The following is an 18,530-nucleotide window of genomic DNA, read 5'->3' as shown; positions in this document are numbered from 1 at the left end:
AGTTCGACGACTATGCGCTCATACGATGGGACCAAATACAAGAACTTCAACAAGAGCAAGGAGATTCTCCCATTGCTACTTGGGATGACATGAAGCAAGTCATGAGAGCGAGATTTGTGGCATCCTCAAGCAAGGAACAAAGATCGTCGAAGAGTACTACAAGGAGATGGAAATCGCAATGATTCATGCTAATGTCAAGGAGTCCGATGAGCAAACGATGGCGCAATTCCTCAATAGACTCAACCCCCAATCAAGCAGACTTGTGGATTTTCAACCCTACACAACTTTGCTTGAGTTGGTTCATCAAGCAACAACTTCAAGATGACATCAAGAAGTACTACAAGTACTAGGCATACACTTCAAGGAACTTCACCATCAACTTTCAAATTACTTGAAGCATGGTGCCATACCAACAAGCTACACCCACTAGTGGTGCTAATACAAGTTCAAAGTGATGTGGAGCATCCCATAGGCACATGCATCTTCCACATCATACATATAAAGGTGAATCTTCTCCTTTACACGTGTCTACTTGACCCCTTCAAGGATGGTATACTACTTGACCCTCCTTCCTCATGCATGCATCACTCACATTGTGCAGCAAGCGTGTTTGTTCATGCACGCGCTGCCCGAGCCCCATCTTCATTGTGGTATGTGCACAGCACAGCTCACTAAGGTCTCCAACTCCGCCGTACGAACTTGTGGTGCACTCCGACGGTGACTGGGTCAGGTGCACTCGTTCGACGTCGGGACTCCGTGCCCCCCCCCCCGACTCCAAGGACGGCATCGCCTTCCATGTCCTGATGTCTTGTGCACACACTTCCCCAAGCCTTCCAATGTCCCATCCCTCGCCGGTATCCCACCATTTCCCGGTTCTTGCTCGACACCATACGTGCTTTGTTTCTCTCATGAAGCATCCTTGATGACCATGTGTTTAGTTTAGAAAAAGAAACAGAAAATGGGTAATAAAAAAGGTACAGCGGCACCAATCCTCGTCTCTCTCGTTGTCGGCGATTCTTGATTTCTTACAATGGTCATTTCACGGACACGTCTCACACATGCACCTCGCATCGGTGTTGGGTACTGATCGGCATTTCACTTGCAAGGCCTCCTCCCAAGCCGAGCCTTCCCTGTAGACACAATGGCTCGTGTATCACTGTCTCCTAAGTGCTTTCTAGCTTCAAGCTTTCTACTTTCCATTGTGTCCACAAAATTTGTTGCTCTCTCGTGTTTACTATGTCATGTGTGTCCACCATACATTTATATGTCAGCCTTCTTCTAGCATTGGCCCTTTCTGTACAATTTTTGCGGCCTTTCTTGTCGTGGTTGTCTTTGTACGATTTATGTAGCCTCCTTTTGCATTGTTGTTGATCTACACCCCTTTCTTGCCCCCAAGCTTCTTGCGCCACCGGTTTCTTTTGCTATGATCTTTGCAACATGCTTCTTCTATCCCTTTTTGGCTTGACTCAACATGTTTCTAAAAACTCCATGTTACTATGATACTCTCAAGACGTGAATTTTGGGATTTCGCTATTTATCTTAGTCTTATACTTATTCAAATGAAATGATTTGTGTACGCTTTGCATTTGAGAGGGGGGTGTTAAGGACTACTTGCGGACGTTCAAGAATCAACTTTCGACTAAGGGTATCGTTAGCAGTGTGATTGGGAATGAGTAGGCAGGGGTGCGTACGGCGGCCTTATAGTGAAGGTCGTCGACTCAACGATATTTTTAAATAGGTTTGGTCGCCTCGTGGGAGCACAACCAACATCCTATGGAAGGGTCGTCAAGAGTGGTGCCCGCTGCACAGAACACTTGTGCCGCCACGACTCCCAACTAGTCCGCACCTGGTCCCTTGGACTCCAGATCTTGGTCTTCCTAACTCTTAAGAGAGCTAGTAGGGGAGAGTGACCCTCCTCTTGAGTTTTTTCAAGTGGGAGTGAGTGATTTACATGCCTATGGAGGGCCTTGTATAGCCTAGGGGTCCTTGACAAATGACCAAGGCTACTAGCTAATTTCCCCTCCTTTGGTCCCATATGCCTCTAGTTGGGGTTGGAGGTGGGTTGTAGCCCATTAGGGGAGAACCCTAAACTACCCATCTTCGACTTTTTGGGATCTTCATTTGACTAGTTGACCATGAAGCGTTGCTTGGACTTTTGTTGGCCAGGGTGGCTTGCTTGGACCCATGAAGAGTTACTCTGACTTGTGTTGAATGCCCACATGGCATGTTACATAGGGTAGGGGTGGTGCCTTAAGAAGGGTCAGAGCCATTACTGCAACACTGCAACAGTACTAGTATCGGTCTAGGTGTCTATTAGCCTAGATTTCCTTCCTTGTACTCCAAGTCCATTGTATTTTATATTTACGCCTTGGGCTCTGCAATATAAGACAAGTTGCTCCTCTTAACAAAAACCATCTGACCTAGATAGTTTTTGGTTGACCTTGTGACCAAAGTTCGCTTTAACTGTCTCAGCATGTGCTTAAAGCTAAAAGACAGACGTGCCCTTGAAAAGATAAATTTTGAAAGCCAAATTCATGGGCATATTTGTCTTTTGAGAGCCATTAGAATATTCCATGTATATCATTTTGGATCTAACGGCTGGACATAAGAAATGTGAGTTTCAGGCAGTGGCTCAAACCTTGTCTTTCTTGGCGATAAGGTGACCCACACTCCTACGGGTTACAGCTCGACAATGGCAACGGCAATTATACAGACAAACCTGGCTGACCCGGATGGTTTGTGGTTGACATGGTGACCCAGGCTGGTGTTAACTGTCTCAGCAAGGTCACATGGTTAGATCTAAAAAGACACAAGTGCCCTCGAAAAGATAATTTTGAAGGCAAAATTCATGGGCATATTTGTCTTTTGAGAGCCATTAGGATATTCCTTCTGTCAGATATTCGGGCTTTAGGAGGTCGTTCAGACCTCGTATTTTTTGGCGACAAGGTGACCTGCACTCCTAAACCACCATGGTAAGGCTGCATTTGGCATTGAGATGGATTATGATAATCCAGATTTTCCTATTTTTTCTATTTGGCTAACCATCTTTTTTCCTGCTTTCATGGCTACTTACCACCCAGAATTTATAAGGAAAGTTCAGTACAACATAGTTTAGTGCCAATAAACTAAGTCTAAATCTTAATAATCAATGAAAAATATGAACATTTTAGTAAAGTTTCAATAAACTTCGGAAAATCAAAAAATAATGAGGAAAATAAATTTGGAAACCAGTAATCATAAGCAGAAATGGAAAACATAAAACTGGTATAAATAAAAGGAAATTAAGAGAAGATAAATATCTGGATACATTTGATCTAATTCTTCATATAATTTACAACATTTTCATCTTTCCTAAGTTTATAGTCAAAACAGTGAAATGTTAAAAAAAAACTCATCACTGCAGATAATCCCATGAAGGGGAGCCTTGGCGCAGTGGTAAAGCTGCTGCCTTGTCACGGGTTCAAGTCCTGGAAACAGCCTCTTACAGAAATGTAGGGACAGGCTGCGTACTATAGACCCAAAGTGGTCGGACCCTTCCCCGGACCCTGCGCAAGCAGGAGCTACATGCACTGGGCTGCCCTTTTCTTTACTGCAGATAATCCCATGTTTTTGAAGATCCTTTCAATCCTGTGTTATTCCTATTCCTACGTTCTCGAATTTCTACAGTTCAGATAGGCCCTTAGAAGTGCTAGATAGATAGAACATGATTATCTCTCTAACAAACAACTGCTAATCTCTGCATGCACAAACCATAGCCTTTAGTTGCTAACATTCTACAGAAGTGTGAGCCTCCGCCATCATGTGTAGAACTAAGTTCTGATGGTGAACGGAGTCTGAGCAGCTATCATGCATATTAGAGGTAGAAACTAGTAAGATACAGAACTTTGACAGTGCAGAAGATTACTACGGCAAAAGAGATCTCACGCCAGACTAAAAGAACCATGTAATGAACAAATTTACCAGATTGAACCATGTAATGAACAAATTTACCAGATTGGTGACAATAGCTACTGTGTAAACAGAACAAGATAAAACTAAGAACCTTGAACTGGCAGTTCTTTGATGTTCATTAGCTTTCCTCCCACGGCGTCCACATAAGGCATTGGCAACATTTGGTTCACTATGTGATGAACTTGTAAACCATGAAATGGAAAAAATAAAAAGGTAATTCTGAAACGTGAACACTGAAAAAACAGAGCAAAGATGGAAGAGAATGTAGAAGGATGGAAGAAAATTGTTATATTTATTTGAGGCTTACCATCTCAATTTGCCCTCCATAGAGTTTGAAGTTCGGCGCATGATGTCTCTTAGGGACGGAACTTTAAATGACCTATTGTTTTCATCTTGCTCTTGCCTGAAAAGTGACATAAATTGCCAATAGTGCTTATCAGGAACAATATCAAGGCACTAGAAGGCTACAATTGTATAGTTCTAAGACTACAGATTTGATGTTTAGAAATATAGATTGTTCCTGGCAAACAAGACAATGATTTTAAGTTTGCACAGGTATTTCTATGCCCAAAGCTGAAGTCAAACAGAGCAGTATCATACTATCATATGTTGCTAATGCAGTATCAGCAATAATAAGATCCCTGCAAGGGACCAAACATAACCAGAACCAGAAACAGGTATATCAAAAAGGGAATACACAAGCATACCGTTGAGAGCACAAAGGACTATTCGGTTCAAGAGGAGAATCACAAGAATCATAGTCAGCAGAGTCACTCTCTCCAGCAGCAGATATATGGGATGTGATTATAGCTTTGGATGAGAATGGAATTAGTTGTCCTGGAAAACGCATTAGATCAACGAGAAACTCCATGGACTTCAGCATAACAACAACAGACATATGTTTGGGTGAGTCATCGCGTTCATGAGATTCTTCATCTGAAATGCCCTGCACATATTAAATAACATAGTAATGTAGGGTTCAGGAATTTCACGAGTGGGAAGAATCCTATTTCAAAGTGCAGACGCACTAATGAGAAGGTAATAGAACTTACCACCAACAGCTTAGAATCTATACCAACAGAGTCAGCAAGGACTTTAAATAAAATTGCTCTGGGCCGACAAGATCCATGTCGTATCTGCCCCAACAATTGAATTCCCTTGTTTTCCATGAAATGAAAATTTTCTTCAGAAGAAGTTCTTGCAGGGCTGAGCTGTGGGTTTGGTCGCTTATAGAAGTCACAAACCTGCAATTATCATTAAAAATTATGCTCGCACGGAAATACGTAAATAGTTTCACATCAGTACAGGCCGGAAGAAATGTAACTAAAGGCAGCCTTTTAAAATGTGTAATTAGAACCATATCTGTACAGGCTCGGAAAAACAAGAAAAAACAATCTATACTTCAGAAATGAGTTATTTTATACATCAAGCAGCAACTAAAATCCACGAAACACTTCAAGGAATAAATAGGTCAGTTAAAATGGTTGCAGAACAATAAATTGAACAGTTCCAAGTAGGAAGAGTTTTTGTAATTTATTTAAACAGCAATTGATCATAGAGAAATTGCAGCAAACGGTTTTTCTAAAGAAGAAAAGAAGATGGCATCATTGTCCCCCATTGCATAAAGGATCTCAGAGAGAACTTACCAAACCTGCAAGCTTTTTTATCATTGCGGCTGGGTTAGAACTCAATCCTTTTACCAGAGCTACACATAGCTGCCTTATCGCAGATAGCTTTTTATCCTTCTCCAAGTCCACAAGAATTATCTCAGCCTTGAAGCCCTCTATTCCAAGGGAATATAGATCATCAGGAGAAGGAATGGCGTCAAAACACTCCTTCAGTTTCTTATCCTGCAAAGTTCAGAATGATAATATAAAATAAATAAAGAAGTACAGAGAGAGTGCTAACAAATTGGTACCTCGAATAAGACCCACTTACCGGTATAATTGAGTAAAATCCATTGGGTATTGGACTCGATAGAAATCCAGTAGACCATAATTCCTGAGAAGCGCAAAATGAATGGTCACCTTTCATACAGTTAAGAGAAGAATCTGCCAAATCCGAATTGTGGTCCTGCTTAGCCAAGGAAATGGATTGGAACTTATGCTCTTCATGTGAGGACAGCCAATTTGCATCAGTAGAGTGTGTATCAGATTGCCCGTCACCATCTGGCAGATCATCCATCTCAAATATATGTTAAAATACAGTATCATTTTACGAATGTCATCATACAGATCAACCAGTCTGCAAACGAAAAAGTACAACAAATAGATTGAATTAGACGAGTGTTGACTCTTAGTGTGCATAAGCTAAAAAGAGATAGAATGTTGATTCTTGTATTTGGCCAGTAAAAAGGAAAGACCAGATACCAATAACACAGCTTCTATTATTTAAACTTCATTGGTTATACACACCCTACTTATGCAGCATGAGTTGCTGCATTTAGCTAGCAGTGTATATACACTATGGGCAGTATTTACCACGATATAAGTGATCCTAGTTTTCGTTTAGTGTTAGCTGTAATCCTTGTGCCTTTTGAGTTATTGGCGCATTAGCACAGGTCCGCTAGAACTTTCTTAGTCAGTAAGACAGTATATGCAGGTACACAGCGTAGTCAATTTGCCTATTACATGTACTAGCAGATGCCTTTTGCATATATGGGTCGGTTGCTAGCAATCGACTTGTCTATGTACTATATTTAGACCTCACAACAACAATACAAGCTCAACCTCCCTTGTTCAGCTCGCAGTTACCTAATTCGCAATTCGCTTGGTTCGCGGTTCAGGATTCGCTACATCTACCAAATCAGATTCGATGGGGGATACACATCTACGATTCACGAATCGTAGTTAGAGAAGGGGTTCGCGAACCCGGAGATTACGATTCGTCGCCTCTAGCATACAATGTATTTTTTTCTTTATATGGAGGGCTTCATTAGTTCATTGACCATCCATGGCAATCCCATCGATGAACATAGGGTTGTCGAGAAGTTTTTGTGTGTCATCCCTTCGGGGTATGTGTAGATTGCACCGTCAATCAAGACTATACTCGATACAACGAAGCTCTCAATTGAATAGGTGACAAGCCAGCTCAAGACTGCTTATGATCATTGTGAGTCGTAAACCAAGTTGGAGCAGCCGATCCTATCCAGCAGCAAGGCCTACATCTCTGAGGAGCAGTGACTCACCCAGATGAAGCAAAGGCAGGATGGAGAGGGAGCTCCAGGCCTCCCAACCAAAGGCGGGAGGGATAGGAAAGTTCCAAGCCTCCTAATTCACATTTACCCATTGGGTACCCCTACCACATCGACTGACACCACATACATCGCCCACGTCGGCGACCATTTCATCCTCTTTTGACAACTTTACGTGAAGCGAGGCAGGTCATTTTGATTTTGTCAAGGGTTCTGACTTGAGGTATCCATTCCAACATAAGCTTACTCTTCCCTTGACATTACCTTTGTGAGTCATTCGACCCCTTCACGACAAATTTGAGCCCATCGAGACTAGCTATTTGAATATTGCTGGGCCTCGTGGCCTTGAGCATAGTAGTGACATCTTGCACACCATTTGGTGCCTCATAGTTAATCTGTGCAATAAATATTGCTGGGCCTCGTGGCCTTGAGCATCGTAGTGACATCTTGCACACCATTTGGTGCCTCATAGTTAATCTGTGCAATATCTTGTGATAGTTTGTCTTGCATTTTTGGTCAAGTCTCAAAAAAAGTGGCAAAAGGAAGTAAAGTTCATACAATAAAGATACAGAACTTAAATAGGCAAAAGAGGAAGAGCAAAAGAGATATATGTGCCAGGTATACTTAATATAGAGATACATCCTGTGATATATATAACCAAAAGAGATACTTAATATCTTGCGATAGTTTGTCTTGCATTTTTGGTCAAGTCTCAAAGGAAGTGACAAATGCAAGTAAAGTTAAAACAATAAAGATAGAAAGCTTATAAGCAAAAAGATTAAGAGCAAAAGAGATATATGTGCCAGGTATATATAATATAGAGATACGTCAAGCATGCAAGTTTTGCAGATCTTTGCCCTATCATGAAATCAAGCTAGCCTATTTTCTTGTGTTTGTGTAACAAGAGCTTAGTCTTCGATAAGCCAATCATTCTTACATTTGTGATCAAATTGCATTACATTGAGTTCATTGTGGATATTTACCAATCTTTTCGATATCTTGGTCCACTTATTCCTTGATTTTGTTCCACTGACCTTACCAAGATCCACATATAGCCTTGTTGCGAGTGTGTAGGTGCGCAGACAAGGTTCTTTGCCAACTTATCTCTCATTTCCAACTGTCGATGGGGAGATCCTTTTTACTTTTCAACTTCATCGGAAAGAGGTGTTAGAAATATACCCTAGAGGCAATCATAGCAATGATTATATTTCATTGTATCCATGAATTATTAAATGTTCCATGAATAATGTCATTTGTGTTGATTGGCAAGTATGTGACTTGTTTGTGAAACTCTATACTTGAATGGTTATTCTAAAGTAATCCCTAGTGGGACTTAATGTGAGAACACATATGAATATTCGACTAGCACATGTATTGGTTGATGACCATGTTTCACACTACATGGACATGGAGATGTCGGACCAACAATGTGAAATGTTATGTGGGGTTGGATAAACCCAACTTGAGACATAGCGTGAATGTTAATTACCTCTTACAATGTGTGTTATGTCCTTAGATGTGAGACAGTCATATGTGTGGTGACTTACTTGGGAGTTGCCAAACACTACTTCATAATTGATTAGTTATAAAGTTTGCTTTCTTGTTTGTCATGAAACATACTTCAAGCCATGGCCGGTCGATATGGGATTTGCACATCTCTTCAATGAGAGAGATATCTCTAGGGTCATCGAGTGATCAGATCCAAAAATGCATGGTTGTGCTACTTGAGGTTAAGAATTAACCTAGCAATGAATTCCAAGTACACAACATTGTGTAGGTTCATTTGATATGATCTTTACGTATGTTTGGGAGTTGGCATATCCTGCTAGGGGTCGCTACCCTAGAGAGCCTCCACCTCAACTGTTGTTCGGAGTTGCCAGCACACCATACTTATGGGCTCCTTGGAGGTGTTGCTGCTGCGACGCTTGTATGATTGCTCAAGGGATTCACAAGGAGGAGACACGGTTCAACAACTATCCTTCCGCTAGGTGACTACGCGTCTACTGCTAATCCCATGACCTACAACCGCGGCATATTCTTGGGTGTTCGTGGTAGAATGTTTTATTTGCGATAGCATAGTGTATCATGTTTCTTGCAAGAGGTAACTTTGGTACAACTCATTTCCTTTTAGCTACTCACATCTTTCGAAGAACCAACCTACAAGTTGGTCCAAGTTAAAGGACATTGTCGAAGTTCTGAGATGGATAGCTAATTTGTTCGAAGGGGCGTACAAGTGGCAAATAGGGATGGCTACACAGAACAAACAGCGATTTACCTAGGTTTGGGCCCCCCATAGAGAGGTAAAACCCTACTCCTAATGCTAAGATGTATTGCACTGTGTGTCTGCCTGTTGGGCCCGTGGGACTGGGGGTACCCAGGCCCGTCTGCCTTCGGCCCAGGGCGAGACGCACAAGGGTTCAACCACCGGCCCACCAGCAAGCGCTACGAGCAAGACCCCTCACGAGGCCCCCACGCGAGGCGGTCTCCCGAGGCAGCCTCCCGACGCCCCCTCGCGGGGGCAAGCAGGTCAAGAGCTGCTCAGCATGTCGCGCGGCCACGTGCCTTCACGTAGGTGACGTGCACAACGACGAGCAACGCTAGAAGCCGTGCCAGCAGGCGCGGATGAAGAGGATTTCCCCTTTGGTGCTAGGGAGCAAGGCCGGCCCGCGGGTTCCCAAAGCAATCCCCAAAGGTTGCCTGGTCGGTGCAAGAAGACCAAGACGACGGACGCGCCAGGACGGAGGTCATCACCGAGCACACCGGCGCGTCACGGGCGGTGGCTTTGCAGACGAAGACCCCCCTTTTGTCAGGATAGACTGCGCCCCTGTCCCCCTTCAAATTGCCCTTCCCGCCAATGTTTTCGGGGAAGAGGACAAAGGCATATATAAAGGAAGGCAGGGTGTCGTTATAGAGGAGGTCGACCATTCTGGCTCTCCAGCCCTTGTACTTTGTCTCCTCCACCATAGCAATCCACAAACCAAGCAGGAGTAGGGTTTTACACCGCAAGGTGGCCCGAACCTGGGTAACTGTTGTGTCTCCGGCCTGCCCCCGCTAGCTCGCTCTCGCCGTAGCATCACCGTGGTTAGAAGCAGGAAGGAGTAGGGCGGTAGGAACGAGTGCACCCCAGAGTTCAAACCTCTTGGGTCCCTGGAGCCCCGATTTCGACATTTGGCGCGCCAGGTAAGGGTGCACCGCTGTTCTTCCGCTTCGTTTCGCCTCCTCCTTCACCAAGCTTCATGGCTGACGCTCGCCGCGAGCGCGCTAAGCGCCAGGCAGGGCGCATCGTCCAGACGGCGCCTATGGGCCACGACGGCCGCCGACGCCCTGCTGGAGCCACAACAGCTGCCGCCACCGACCCCGCTGCCCACGAGCAGCAAGACTCCTTCATGCACCCCTCCGTGCAGCCGGACGTCCGCACCAATACGGCCTCTTCCTCCCGCGGCCGCCGTGGGCCGCCGAACGCGCAGGCCACGCTGCTCATGGCGCGCGAGCTGCTACGTTACCGCTCGGCCGACGCCGGCTACGACGCCTGGCTTGGCCGCACCACCGAGCTCGTCCACGCCGCCCGGGCCCTCTCACTCGCTCCGCCCTCCGTCGTCTCACGTTGGGGACGTGGCCCACAGTGCGTCTCCGCCACCTACCCTGCGCAGCGACCTCGCCGAACCCCTACGCGCCGCCGTCAGCTCGAGCCACCTGCGGAGTGCCCCCGCCGGCCCGAGATGAGGCCAATTGCCAAATCGTCCACCGCGCGCCGCCTGATGCGCGTGCTCCTCGAGCAACAGCGTCAGCGCCAAGACCGGATCATCCAAGAAGTCGCAGCGGCCGGGCACCAGAATCGCGTAGCCCTCGCGCGCGGCGTTCCCTCAAGCAGCGTGGGCTGCCGGGCTTTCACCCGCGAGCTGCGCCGGGTGATCTGGCCTGTTAAGTTCAAGCCAGAGCTGCCCCCACGTTACGACGGCGTCCCTGGCCCCACGAAGTTTCTCCAGCTCTACGCGTTGAGCATCGAGGCTGCGAACGGCGACGACAAGGTCATGGCAAACTAGTTCCCCATGGCCCTCAAGGACGGCGCGCGCTCCCGGCTCATGAATCTGCCCAATGAGTCGATCTCTTCGTGGAGCGAGCTCTATGACCAGTTCATCGCTAACTTCAAGGGCACGCACGACCGCCCCCTCACCGTCAACGACCTGCGGCGTGTGCGGCAGCGCCCTGGCGAGACCCTCCGCAAATATATCCAGTGCTTCAGCCAGGTGCGCCAGAAGATTCCGCGCGCTTCTGATGAGGCCATCATCTTGGCGTTCTCCACCGACGTCACGGACGTCAGGATGCGCGAGAAGCTCGCCATCAACAACGATCTGGCCGAAAAAGGTCGCCTCTTCATCCACAACGACCCCGACATCGCGTCCGACGACAACAAGACCAAGGGCAAGGAGGTGAAGCGCAAGGGCCTGCCGTGTTGGCAGCGGAGACTGAGCAGAAGCGTGGCCGCGACTGCGACGAGCCCAGAAGGACAACTGCCCGTTCTACGTCTACCACAACATGCGCACCCACAACATTGAAGACCGCCAGGAGCTTCAAGTCACTCCGCGACGAGCGCTTGGGCCGTCGTGGGGATCGCTATGATCACGGCCCCGGGGGAGGCCGTAGCGGCGGTCGATGGGACAGCCGCAACAGCAACCAGCGCCAGGCCTGGCACGGCCAGCCTCGTGAGGGCACCCTCAGGCCAATGTTGCCCTTCCGCCGTTGTCGCCGCCGCCCAGAAGGAACGACATCAACCAGCATAACGAGGGGGCTGGGGGCTACCAGGAGCCTCACGCGGTAGTCTGCATTCTCGGCGGAGCTCAAGCCCCCGTGTCCAACCACGTCTTCAAGCAGTTCTCCCGCGAGGCGAACGCCGCCCTCCCGAGCCTTGAGACCGCGCGGCCCCTCAAGTGGTCACAGTATGCCATCACCTTCGACTCCAAGGACCACCTCAGGTGCACGGCTGCTGCCGGCGTGCTCCCTATGTTGTGCACCCCCACCATCGGCAATGTCGCGGTCACCAAGACCCTCATCGACGGAGGCGCCGACCTCAACGTGATCTCCATCGAGACCTTCAAGACGCTCCAAGTGCCCTGCGACCAGTTGGCACCAACCCGTCCCATCTCCAGGGTGACCGATGGGTCAACCATTCCTCTGGGGCAAGTGCGCCTCCCAGTGACCTTCGGCACCCGCCACAACTACCACACCGAGCTCATCGACTTTGACATGGCGCATTGGTCTGTCGTACAACTCCATCGTGGATTATCCGGCACTCGCCAAATTCATGGCGGCGACCCACCACGGCTACAACGTCCTCAAGATGTCTGGTTGCAGCGACGTCATCACCATCGCATGCGACGAGAAGGACGCGGTCTGCTCCCTCGAGCACGCCTACAGGGCCGCCGTGGCCGCACATTCGGATGGCGAGGATGCCGTCGGGCCTCCCGAGGGAGCTCCCGCAAGGAAGAAGCAGCTGCTCTCTCAAGCCCGCCGCGAGGCAGAGAAGGCATCGGCTGACGGCAGTGGCCCAGGCCCTGGCCTCACCTTCGGCGCATGCCTCCCTCCCACATAGGAAGGCACGCTCGACGCCTCCCTTCGGGCAGGCTCGGGTGTTTTCGTCAGGAAAGCATCAGACTTGTCCAGTGTGCCAAGGGAGGTGATCGAGCACCACCTAGCGGGGTGCCCCAGCGCGCGCCCCGCCAAGCAAGGGATACGACGCCAAGCACTAGAGAAGCAAGAGTTCATCGCACGAAAAATCTCTAAGCTGCAGGAAGCTCGAGCCATCCGTGGGGAGCGCCGCCTCGAGCGGCCCATCAACCCGGTCATCGTCCCCGAGAAGGGTGGCAACGCACGCATGTGCATCGACCTCACGAGCCTCAACAGGGCTTGCTCTCAGGTCCTCTTCTGGTCGTCGCACGTCGGCCGGAGCACGGGCCTCGTCACCAACTACACCTGCATGCCCTTCGGCCAAATGAACGTCGGCGCCACCTTCCAAAGGCTGGCGCAGCTCACGTTAGAACCTCGCAAGCCTTCTGGCCCTCGCGAGCCCCCTGGGCATTGGGAGCCTCCCAACCTCTGAGCAACGGACCCCCGTGGCACACTTCGTCAAGCAGCTCGACGCTCCTACAGCGACATGTCGCCAGGTGATTTTTTGGTTACCCAAATTGAGGGCGCCCCACAGGCTAGATCATCCTCAAGCTGGCTAGGGTCCGTCCGGGTAGCCGCATCACTTTTTGGTTGTGTAACAAATCTTAATTATGCCTTGGTAAGCTTGTGTTGTTTCCATCACTATGTGTCGGGTGCGGTGCCACCTTGAGAGCGCCACGCGCTCGCGACTACCCTCCTGACCATCCCACGAGCGAGGGCTACTAGCACGGCGTCTGTACTTGGGTCTCTCTCTGCAGCGTAGATAAATCCAAGAGATCGAGCTCTGGCTTGCGGGCCTGCCCCTGCACACACCACCTCACCAAGGTCATTGGTGCCTTGTCTCCTCACGGAACAGCCATGAGTGAGTTGCGAATGCGCGTCGCTCCCCATACCCCAAAATTTGTCAACATGCAGCCACCTCAAGTGTCAAGCGTTCGGGGATCACGCAGGCGGCGCCTCGTGCACCAAAAAGCGACGGCTCACGAAGCCCCAGGGAGACAAGCCTCAAGGAGTGCACCTCGAGCGACCACGTTCGCGGGTCGTGGCTCTGTCAGCACTGCCCTTCGCAAAAGCCAAGTCTAACCACCTCATGAGATGCAGCTATCATCCCTAGAATTCCCTCTTCTAGCGACCTTGGCAGAGCCTGTCGCCTCTTTTTCGCGCAAGCCGCTTGCACATTAGAAGGGGGGTTCCCAGAGCATCGCGTCTCTGGAGCCCTCACTAGCTCCCAGCGCCCCTCACCTCCTGGCCTTGTTCCAGGCATCGCGAGACATACCAGCGACGGCTGAGGCCCGCCCGAGGGTCGGGTACTGATAATGTAGAGCATTTGGGAGAGCAAGAAAAAAAAGGAGCGAGCCTCGTGAGAAAGCTTTAGGGGGAAACACAAGATTCGAATCGCAAAAGCATTAAACCTAAAGCGAGAGAGCCATTGTTCTTACACACACCCCGCGGGGCCTACGTCGATCTAAGTGCAGGAAACAGGGCAAAATAAAGAGGAAAGCCTGAGATGACGCGCGACCATCCTCGAGGCTCCGACTTGGGCGCCGTCCGCGCCTAATCGGAGTCTTCATCCTCGCTCTTGACGCGGCGGGAGCCGTCACTGCTCCCGCTCCCAACGGAAGAAGACGCGTCGCTATCGCCGTCGCCTACGCCGAAGGAGTCGCTATCCTCGCTCTCCATGCAGCACTTCGAGCGGGAGCCGGTGACCCCGAAGATCTTCATGAAAAGCGTGGTGGCCCCATCGTACTTGAGGTGGAGGGCGTGCCCCTTTTTCAGGCCGCGTGCGAGGGCGAACGACTTCCACCCCTGCTACAAGAACATGAAGCCTGTGGGGGTGAACTCCGTCGCCACCCAGGAGGGGTCGTTGCACCAGCCGTCTGGCTGCACCCACAGGCCCAGCGGCGTGCGGTCTGCCATTTCCTCCGCGAAGGAGTCTGGGAGCCGGAGCCAGGTGCAGGGTTGGCGGTGCATATGCCCACGATGAACTCGCGGGCCGCTTCGGCAGAATGGCTCTGTACCTAGGGAGGCAGGGCGGCCGTGCCGCTTCAATCACCTCGCCCCCCGCGTCCGCTGGGGCCAACGTCGGCGGCCACAGGAGAGCATCTACACCCCTGTGGCGGCATCTTGGGCGCTGCAGCAGCTACGCGAGCGCGGTCTCTCCCTCTCTCCATCGTCGCAGAGGTTGGCTCGGACCGTGGGACAGGAGGGAGGAGCTGGAAGGAGAAATGAGCCTGGGGTCCTTCCCCCTTGCCTTTATATAGCGTTCGACGAAGGGGCAATTCACGCCCCTCGCCTTCAGAAGGCGTATGAGAACAAGAAAGGCAAATGATGGCTCCGCACCGCACGCGGGAGGGCTTTATGTACGCCTAGGCGGTTGCCAAGGCGTCATGTGAGGGGGGGGGCGTCCGCCGCACCATTGAGCGCCACGCGTCGCGCCTGGCCCACAGGCAGTTAGGGCCCACACCGCTTCACCCCCCCCTAGAGGGCGGAGACGTGCACGCCGCAGGCCGGGGGGCTACTATGGGCCCGTGGGACTGGGGGTACCCAGGCCCGTCTGTCTTCGGCCTAGGGCGCGGCGCACGACAAGGGTTCAATCACTGGCCCACCAGCAAGCGCTACGAGCAAGACCTCTCGCAAGGCGGTCTCCCGAGGCTCCCTCGCGGAGGCAAGCGGGTCAAGAGCTGCTCAGCCTGTCGCGCGGCCGCGTGCCTTCACGTGGGTGACGTGCACAATGACGAGCGGCGCCAGAAGCCGTGCCAGCAGACGCGGATGAAGAGGATTTCCACTTTGGTGCTAAGGGAGCAAGGCCGGCCCGCTGATTCCCAAAGCAAACCTCAAAGGTTGACTGATCGGTGCAAGAAGGCCAAGACGACGGACGCGCCAGGACGGAGGTCATCACCGAGCCCACCGGCGCGTCACGGCCTCACGGGTGGTGGCTTTGCAGACGAAGACCCCCCTTTTGTCAGGATAGACTGCGCCCCTGTCCCCCTTCAAATTGTCGTTGTGTGGCAACCCTTCCCGCCAATGTTTTCGGGGAAGAGGACCAAGGCATGTATAAAGGAAGGCAAGGTGCCGTTGTAGAGAAGATCGACCATTCTGGCTCTCCAGCCCTTGTACTCTTGTCTCCTCCACCATAGCAATCCAGAAACCAAGCAGGAGTAGGGTTCTACACCGCAAGGTGGCCCGAACCTGGGTAACTGTTGTGTCTCCGGCCTGCCCCCGCTAGCTCGCTCTCGCCGTAGCCTCGTCGTGGTTAGAAACTGGAAGGAGTAGGGCGGTAGGAACGAGTGCACCCCAGAGTTCAAACCTCTTGGGTCCCCGGACCCCCAATTCCGACTCTGCCGGAGATCAAAGGGATCTCGGTAAGAGCTCTTGGCTACAAGGTGAGCCACCGGAGGCGACAAAGGTGGGAGATGGAGGGTTAGGTGAGGAACCCTAGACCTCAATGGTGTGAGGAATGTTCCAGTTGGAATCCTCCCAACCGAGAGGCCCCTAACTACCTTATGTACATTGCTCGGTTAGGGTTACACGGCTCGGGGCGATTTACAAGTCAGTATGTGCTGCTGGGTCACACTCGTCCATGGCTCACTGGGTGTGGTGGATGGTTGCCTTGTCCCTCAGGTTGATGGAGGCGTCCCGTCTAGAAGGTAGGCCCGAGTCACCATGCCGGCCCATGTCGAGGTCGCACTCGTCCATGGCTCACTGGGTGTGGTGGATGGTTACCTTGTCACCCAAGTTGATGGAGGCGTCCCGTCTAGAAGGTGGGCCCAAGTCACCATGTCGGCCCACGTCGAGGTTGTTGGGCTGGATTCCGGCCTTGTTGGCCATATCCGAGTGTCGTATCCTCGTCGGTAGCTCTCAAATCCTTCACGAGCAAATTGATGTCTGTCCTTGCGGTTCCCGTCGAAGTCTGAGTGCGACGTATTGGAGCTTGCAGGAAGATTGCGAGGGACACATTAAACTCATAGAAGAAAAAGGACAAGGAGTCGAGCAGTATTCACCACGAGAGGTTGGAATAGAGTGACAGATGAGCTAATAACGGGTAAGTTTTGATGGTACCCAATTATCTCCAGCGGATGGAAACTGGCTCCTGACCCAGCTGAGGACATACCATGAACCAAGTTTGAGGTAGCGAATGATACTTGGTTCCTGAGTAAATCGAGAGCAGCTAGTGTCCCTCTGGGGAATATCCTCCTGCTCCTTTCAGGACGGAGCCAAGGCCACGGTACTTTGGTGCCTAGATGGTTTGGCATCCGTCTAGTGACATATTGAAGGCGCACCACAGTAGCCCTTCACTCCCGCGAGTGGTTTGGACCACAAAGGCAACCCATTGTTGGCAGTAGAAGAGTCCCGATTAACTCGGTTCTCTACCGAAAGCCTGGTGAAGGCGTACTATGGTTGGACCGGCCGAGGCACATCACGACGAGCGTGCAGCCCACTAAGTAGTGGAGCGAACAGTCGTCGCTCCTTTGGTCCTCAGTCAAACGATTGCTTGGGGCCAGAGATTCACATGATCTCCACCCCTTCAGTTGATTTGGCGCGAAAAACTTAGTGGAGGAGTGGTAATCAATGTGTCGTTTCTGCCCTGAGCACGGAACTCGAGGGGTTACGCGTAACATGGGGCGTCATGCTACCTCCTTGGCGATGGTGGGGGAGCCAATGCATGGCACATGATGGGGTTGCACCACTTGGGCTCATACCCCTAAGATAGGAAGGTGGGGTAAAAGTGTGTTTTTACCCTGTCACCTTCCAAATCCTTCCTTGAGCTTCCTTACGCTCCTCGCGTAGTGCTGCTTCTCACATCTTGCCTCGCTACACGCTCGAGCTTCTGTACACCGCGCTCGCTTGTGCCGCCGCGGCACCTTCCGCCTGCCACGCCCGGATCCAATTCCAAAGATTCAGATCCACGCCGTTTCGACAGCGGGTCACTTGCGGCAACCGCGATTCACAACAAAGTCATTGTTGACCACCTCTTCTTTGCACTTCGATGGAGCAAAATCACCAAGTGTGTGCGCAATCAAGGAATCCAGTTTTTTAGGGATATTAGGGAATTCAATTAATACAAAGAGCCACGACCAGCTTGTAGGTCTCATCTATATATGTCACACGAGACCTATACACGCAGTGAGTGTGGTCAGCCGCTACATGCATGATCCAAGAAGCAGGCACTTAGAGGCAACACACCAAATTTTGTGCTATCTAAAATAGAGTCCTCAAAGAGATCTATGGTTCAATGCCAATGGGCAAATGTAGAGGGCTATTGCGAAGCTGATTGGGCTACTTGCCTTGGTGGATAGAAGGTCAACATCTCGCTTTTGTGTCTTTGTTGGAGGAAACTTGGTATCTTGGAGGAGCAAGAAGCAGCAGGTGGTCCCCCGATCAACCGCAAAAGCAAAAGTATAGAATAACATGTAAGTGTTTGAGTGGGATGCTATGGATGAAAGGCCCCCTATCCGATTCGAGCTTATTAAAGAGAGGGCCGCTAAATCTCTGGTTCAATAATAAGTCAGCAATTAATATTGCAAACATCCAGTTCAGCATGACTGGATGAAGCATGTGGAAACAGATCAATTCTTCATCAAAGAGAGGCTCCATGAGGCACCTTGAAGTAAGCCATGTAACCTCTGGAGGACAAATAGCAGATTGTTCAACAAGCAGATTAGGTAGTTAAGAGCGTTGAGTTATATGAATGGTGTGTGTGTTGGTACTCATGGCAAGCGAG

The 18,530-nt window shown here is 50.4% G+C and overlaps 1 protein-coding gene across 6 annotated transcripts in view; it reads right to left on the bottom strand.

The window, feature by feature from the left end:
* The window catches only part of LOC119323349 (serine/threonine-protein kinase EDR1-like), a 73,269-nt gene that overhangs the window by 53,481 nt on the left and 1,258 nt on the right, over positions 1-18,530 (bottom strand). For all 6 annotated transcript variants that reach the window (XR_005156272.1, XM_037596988.1, XM_037596990.1 and 3 more), the window contains exons 2-7: positions 5,890-6,195; positions 5,598-5,801; positions 5,004-5,195; positions 4,659-4,897; positions 4,259-4,354; positions 4,043-4,132 (exon numbers count right to left, since the gene is read on the bottom strand). Coding sequence is in view for 5 of the 6 variants with exons in the window: in XM_037596988.1 (XP_037452885.1) it covers positions 4,043-4,132; positions 4,259-4,354; positions 4,659-4,897; positions 5,004-5,195; positions 5,598-5,801; positions 5,890-6,135 (1,067 nt within the window). In the remaining variant the exon portion in view is untranslated. The remainder of the gene's footprint in view (positions 1-4,042; positions 4,133-4,258; positions 4,355-4,658; positions 4,898-5,003; positions 5,196-5,597; positions 5,802-5,889; positions 6,196-18,530) is intronic.

Source organism: Triticum dicoccoides, chromosome 6B, assembly GCF_002162155.2.
Source record: "Triticum dicoccoides isolate Atlit2015 ecotype Zavitan chromosome 6B, WEW_v2.0, whole genome shotgun sequence".
Lineage (NCBI taxonomy): Eukaryota > Viridiplantae > Streptophyta > Magnoliopsida > Poales > Poaceae > Triticum > Triticum dicoccoides.
This window is presented reverse-complemented; position numbering and strand designations above follow the sequence as displayed.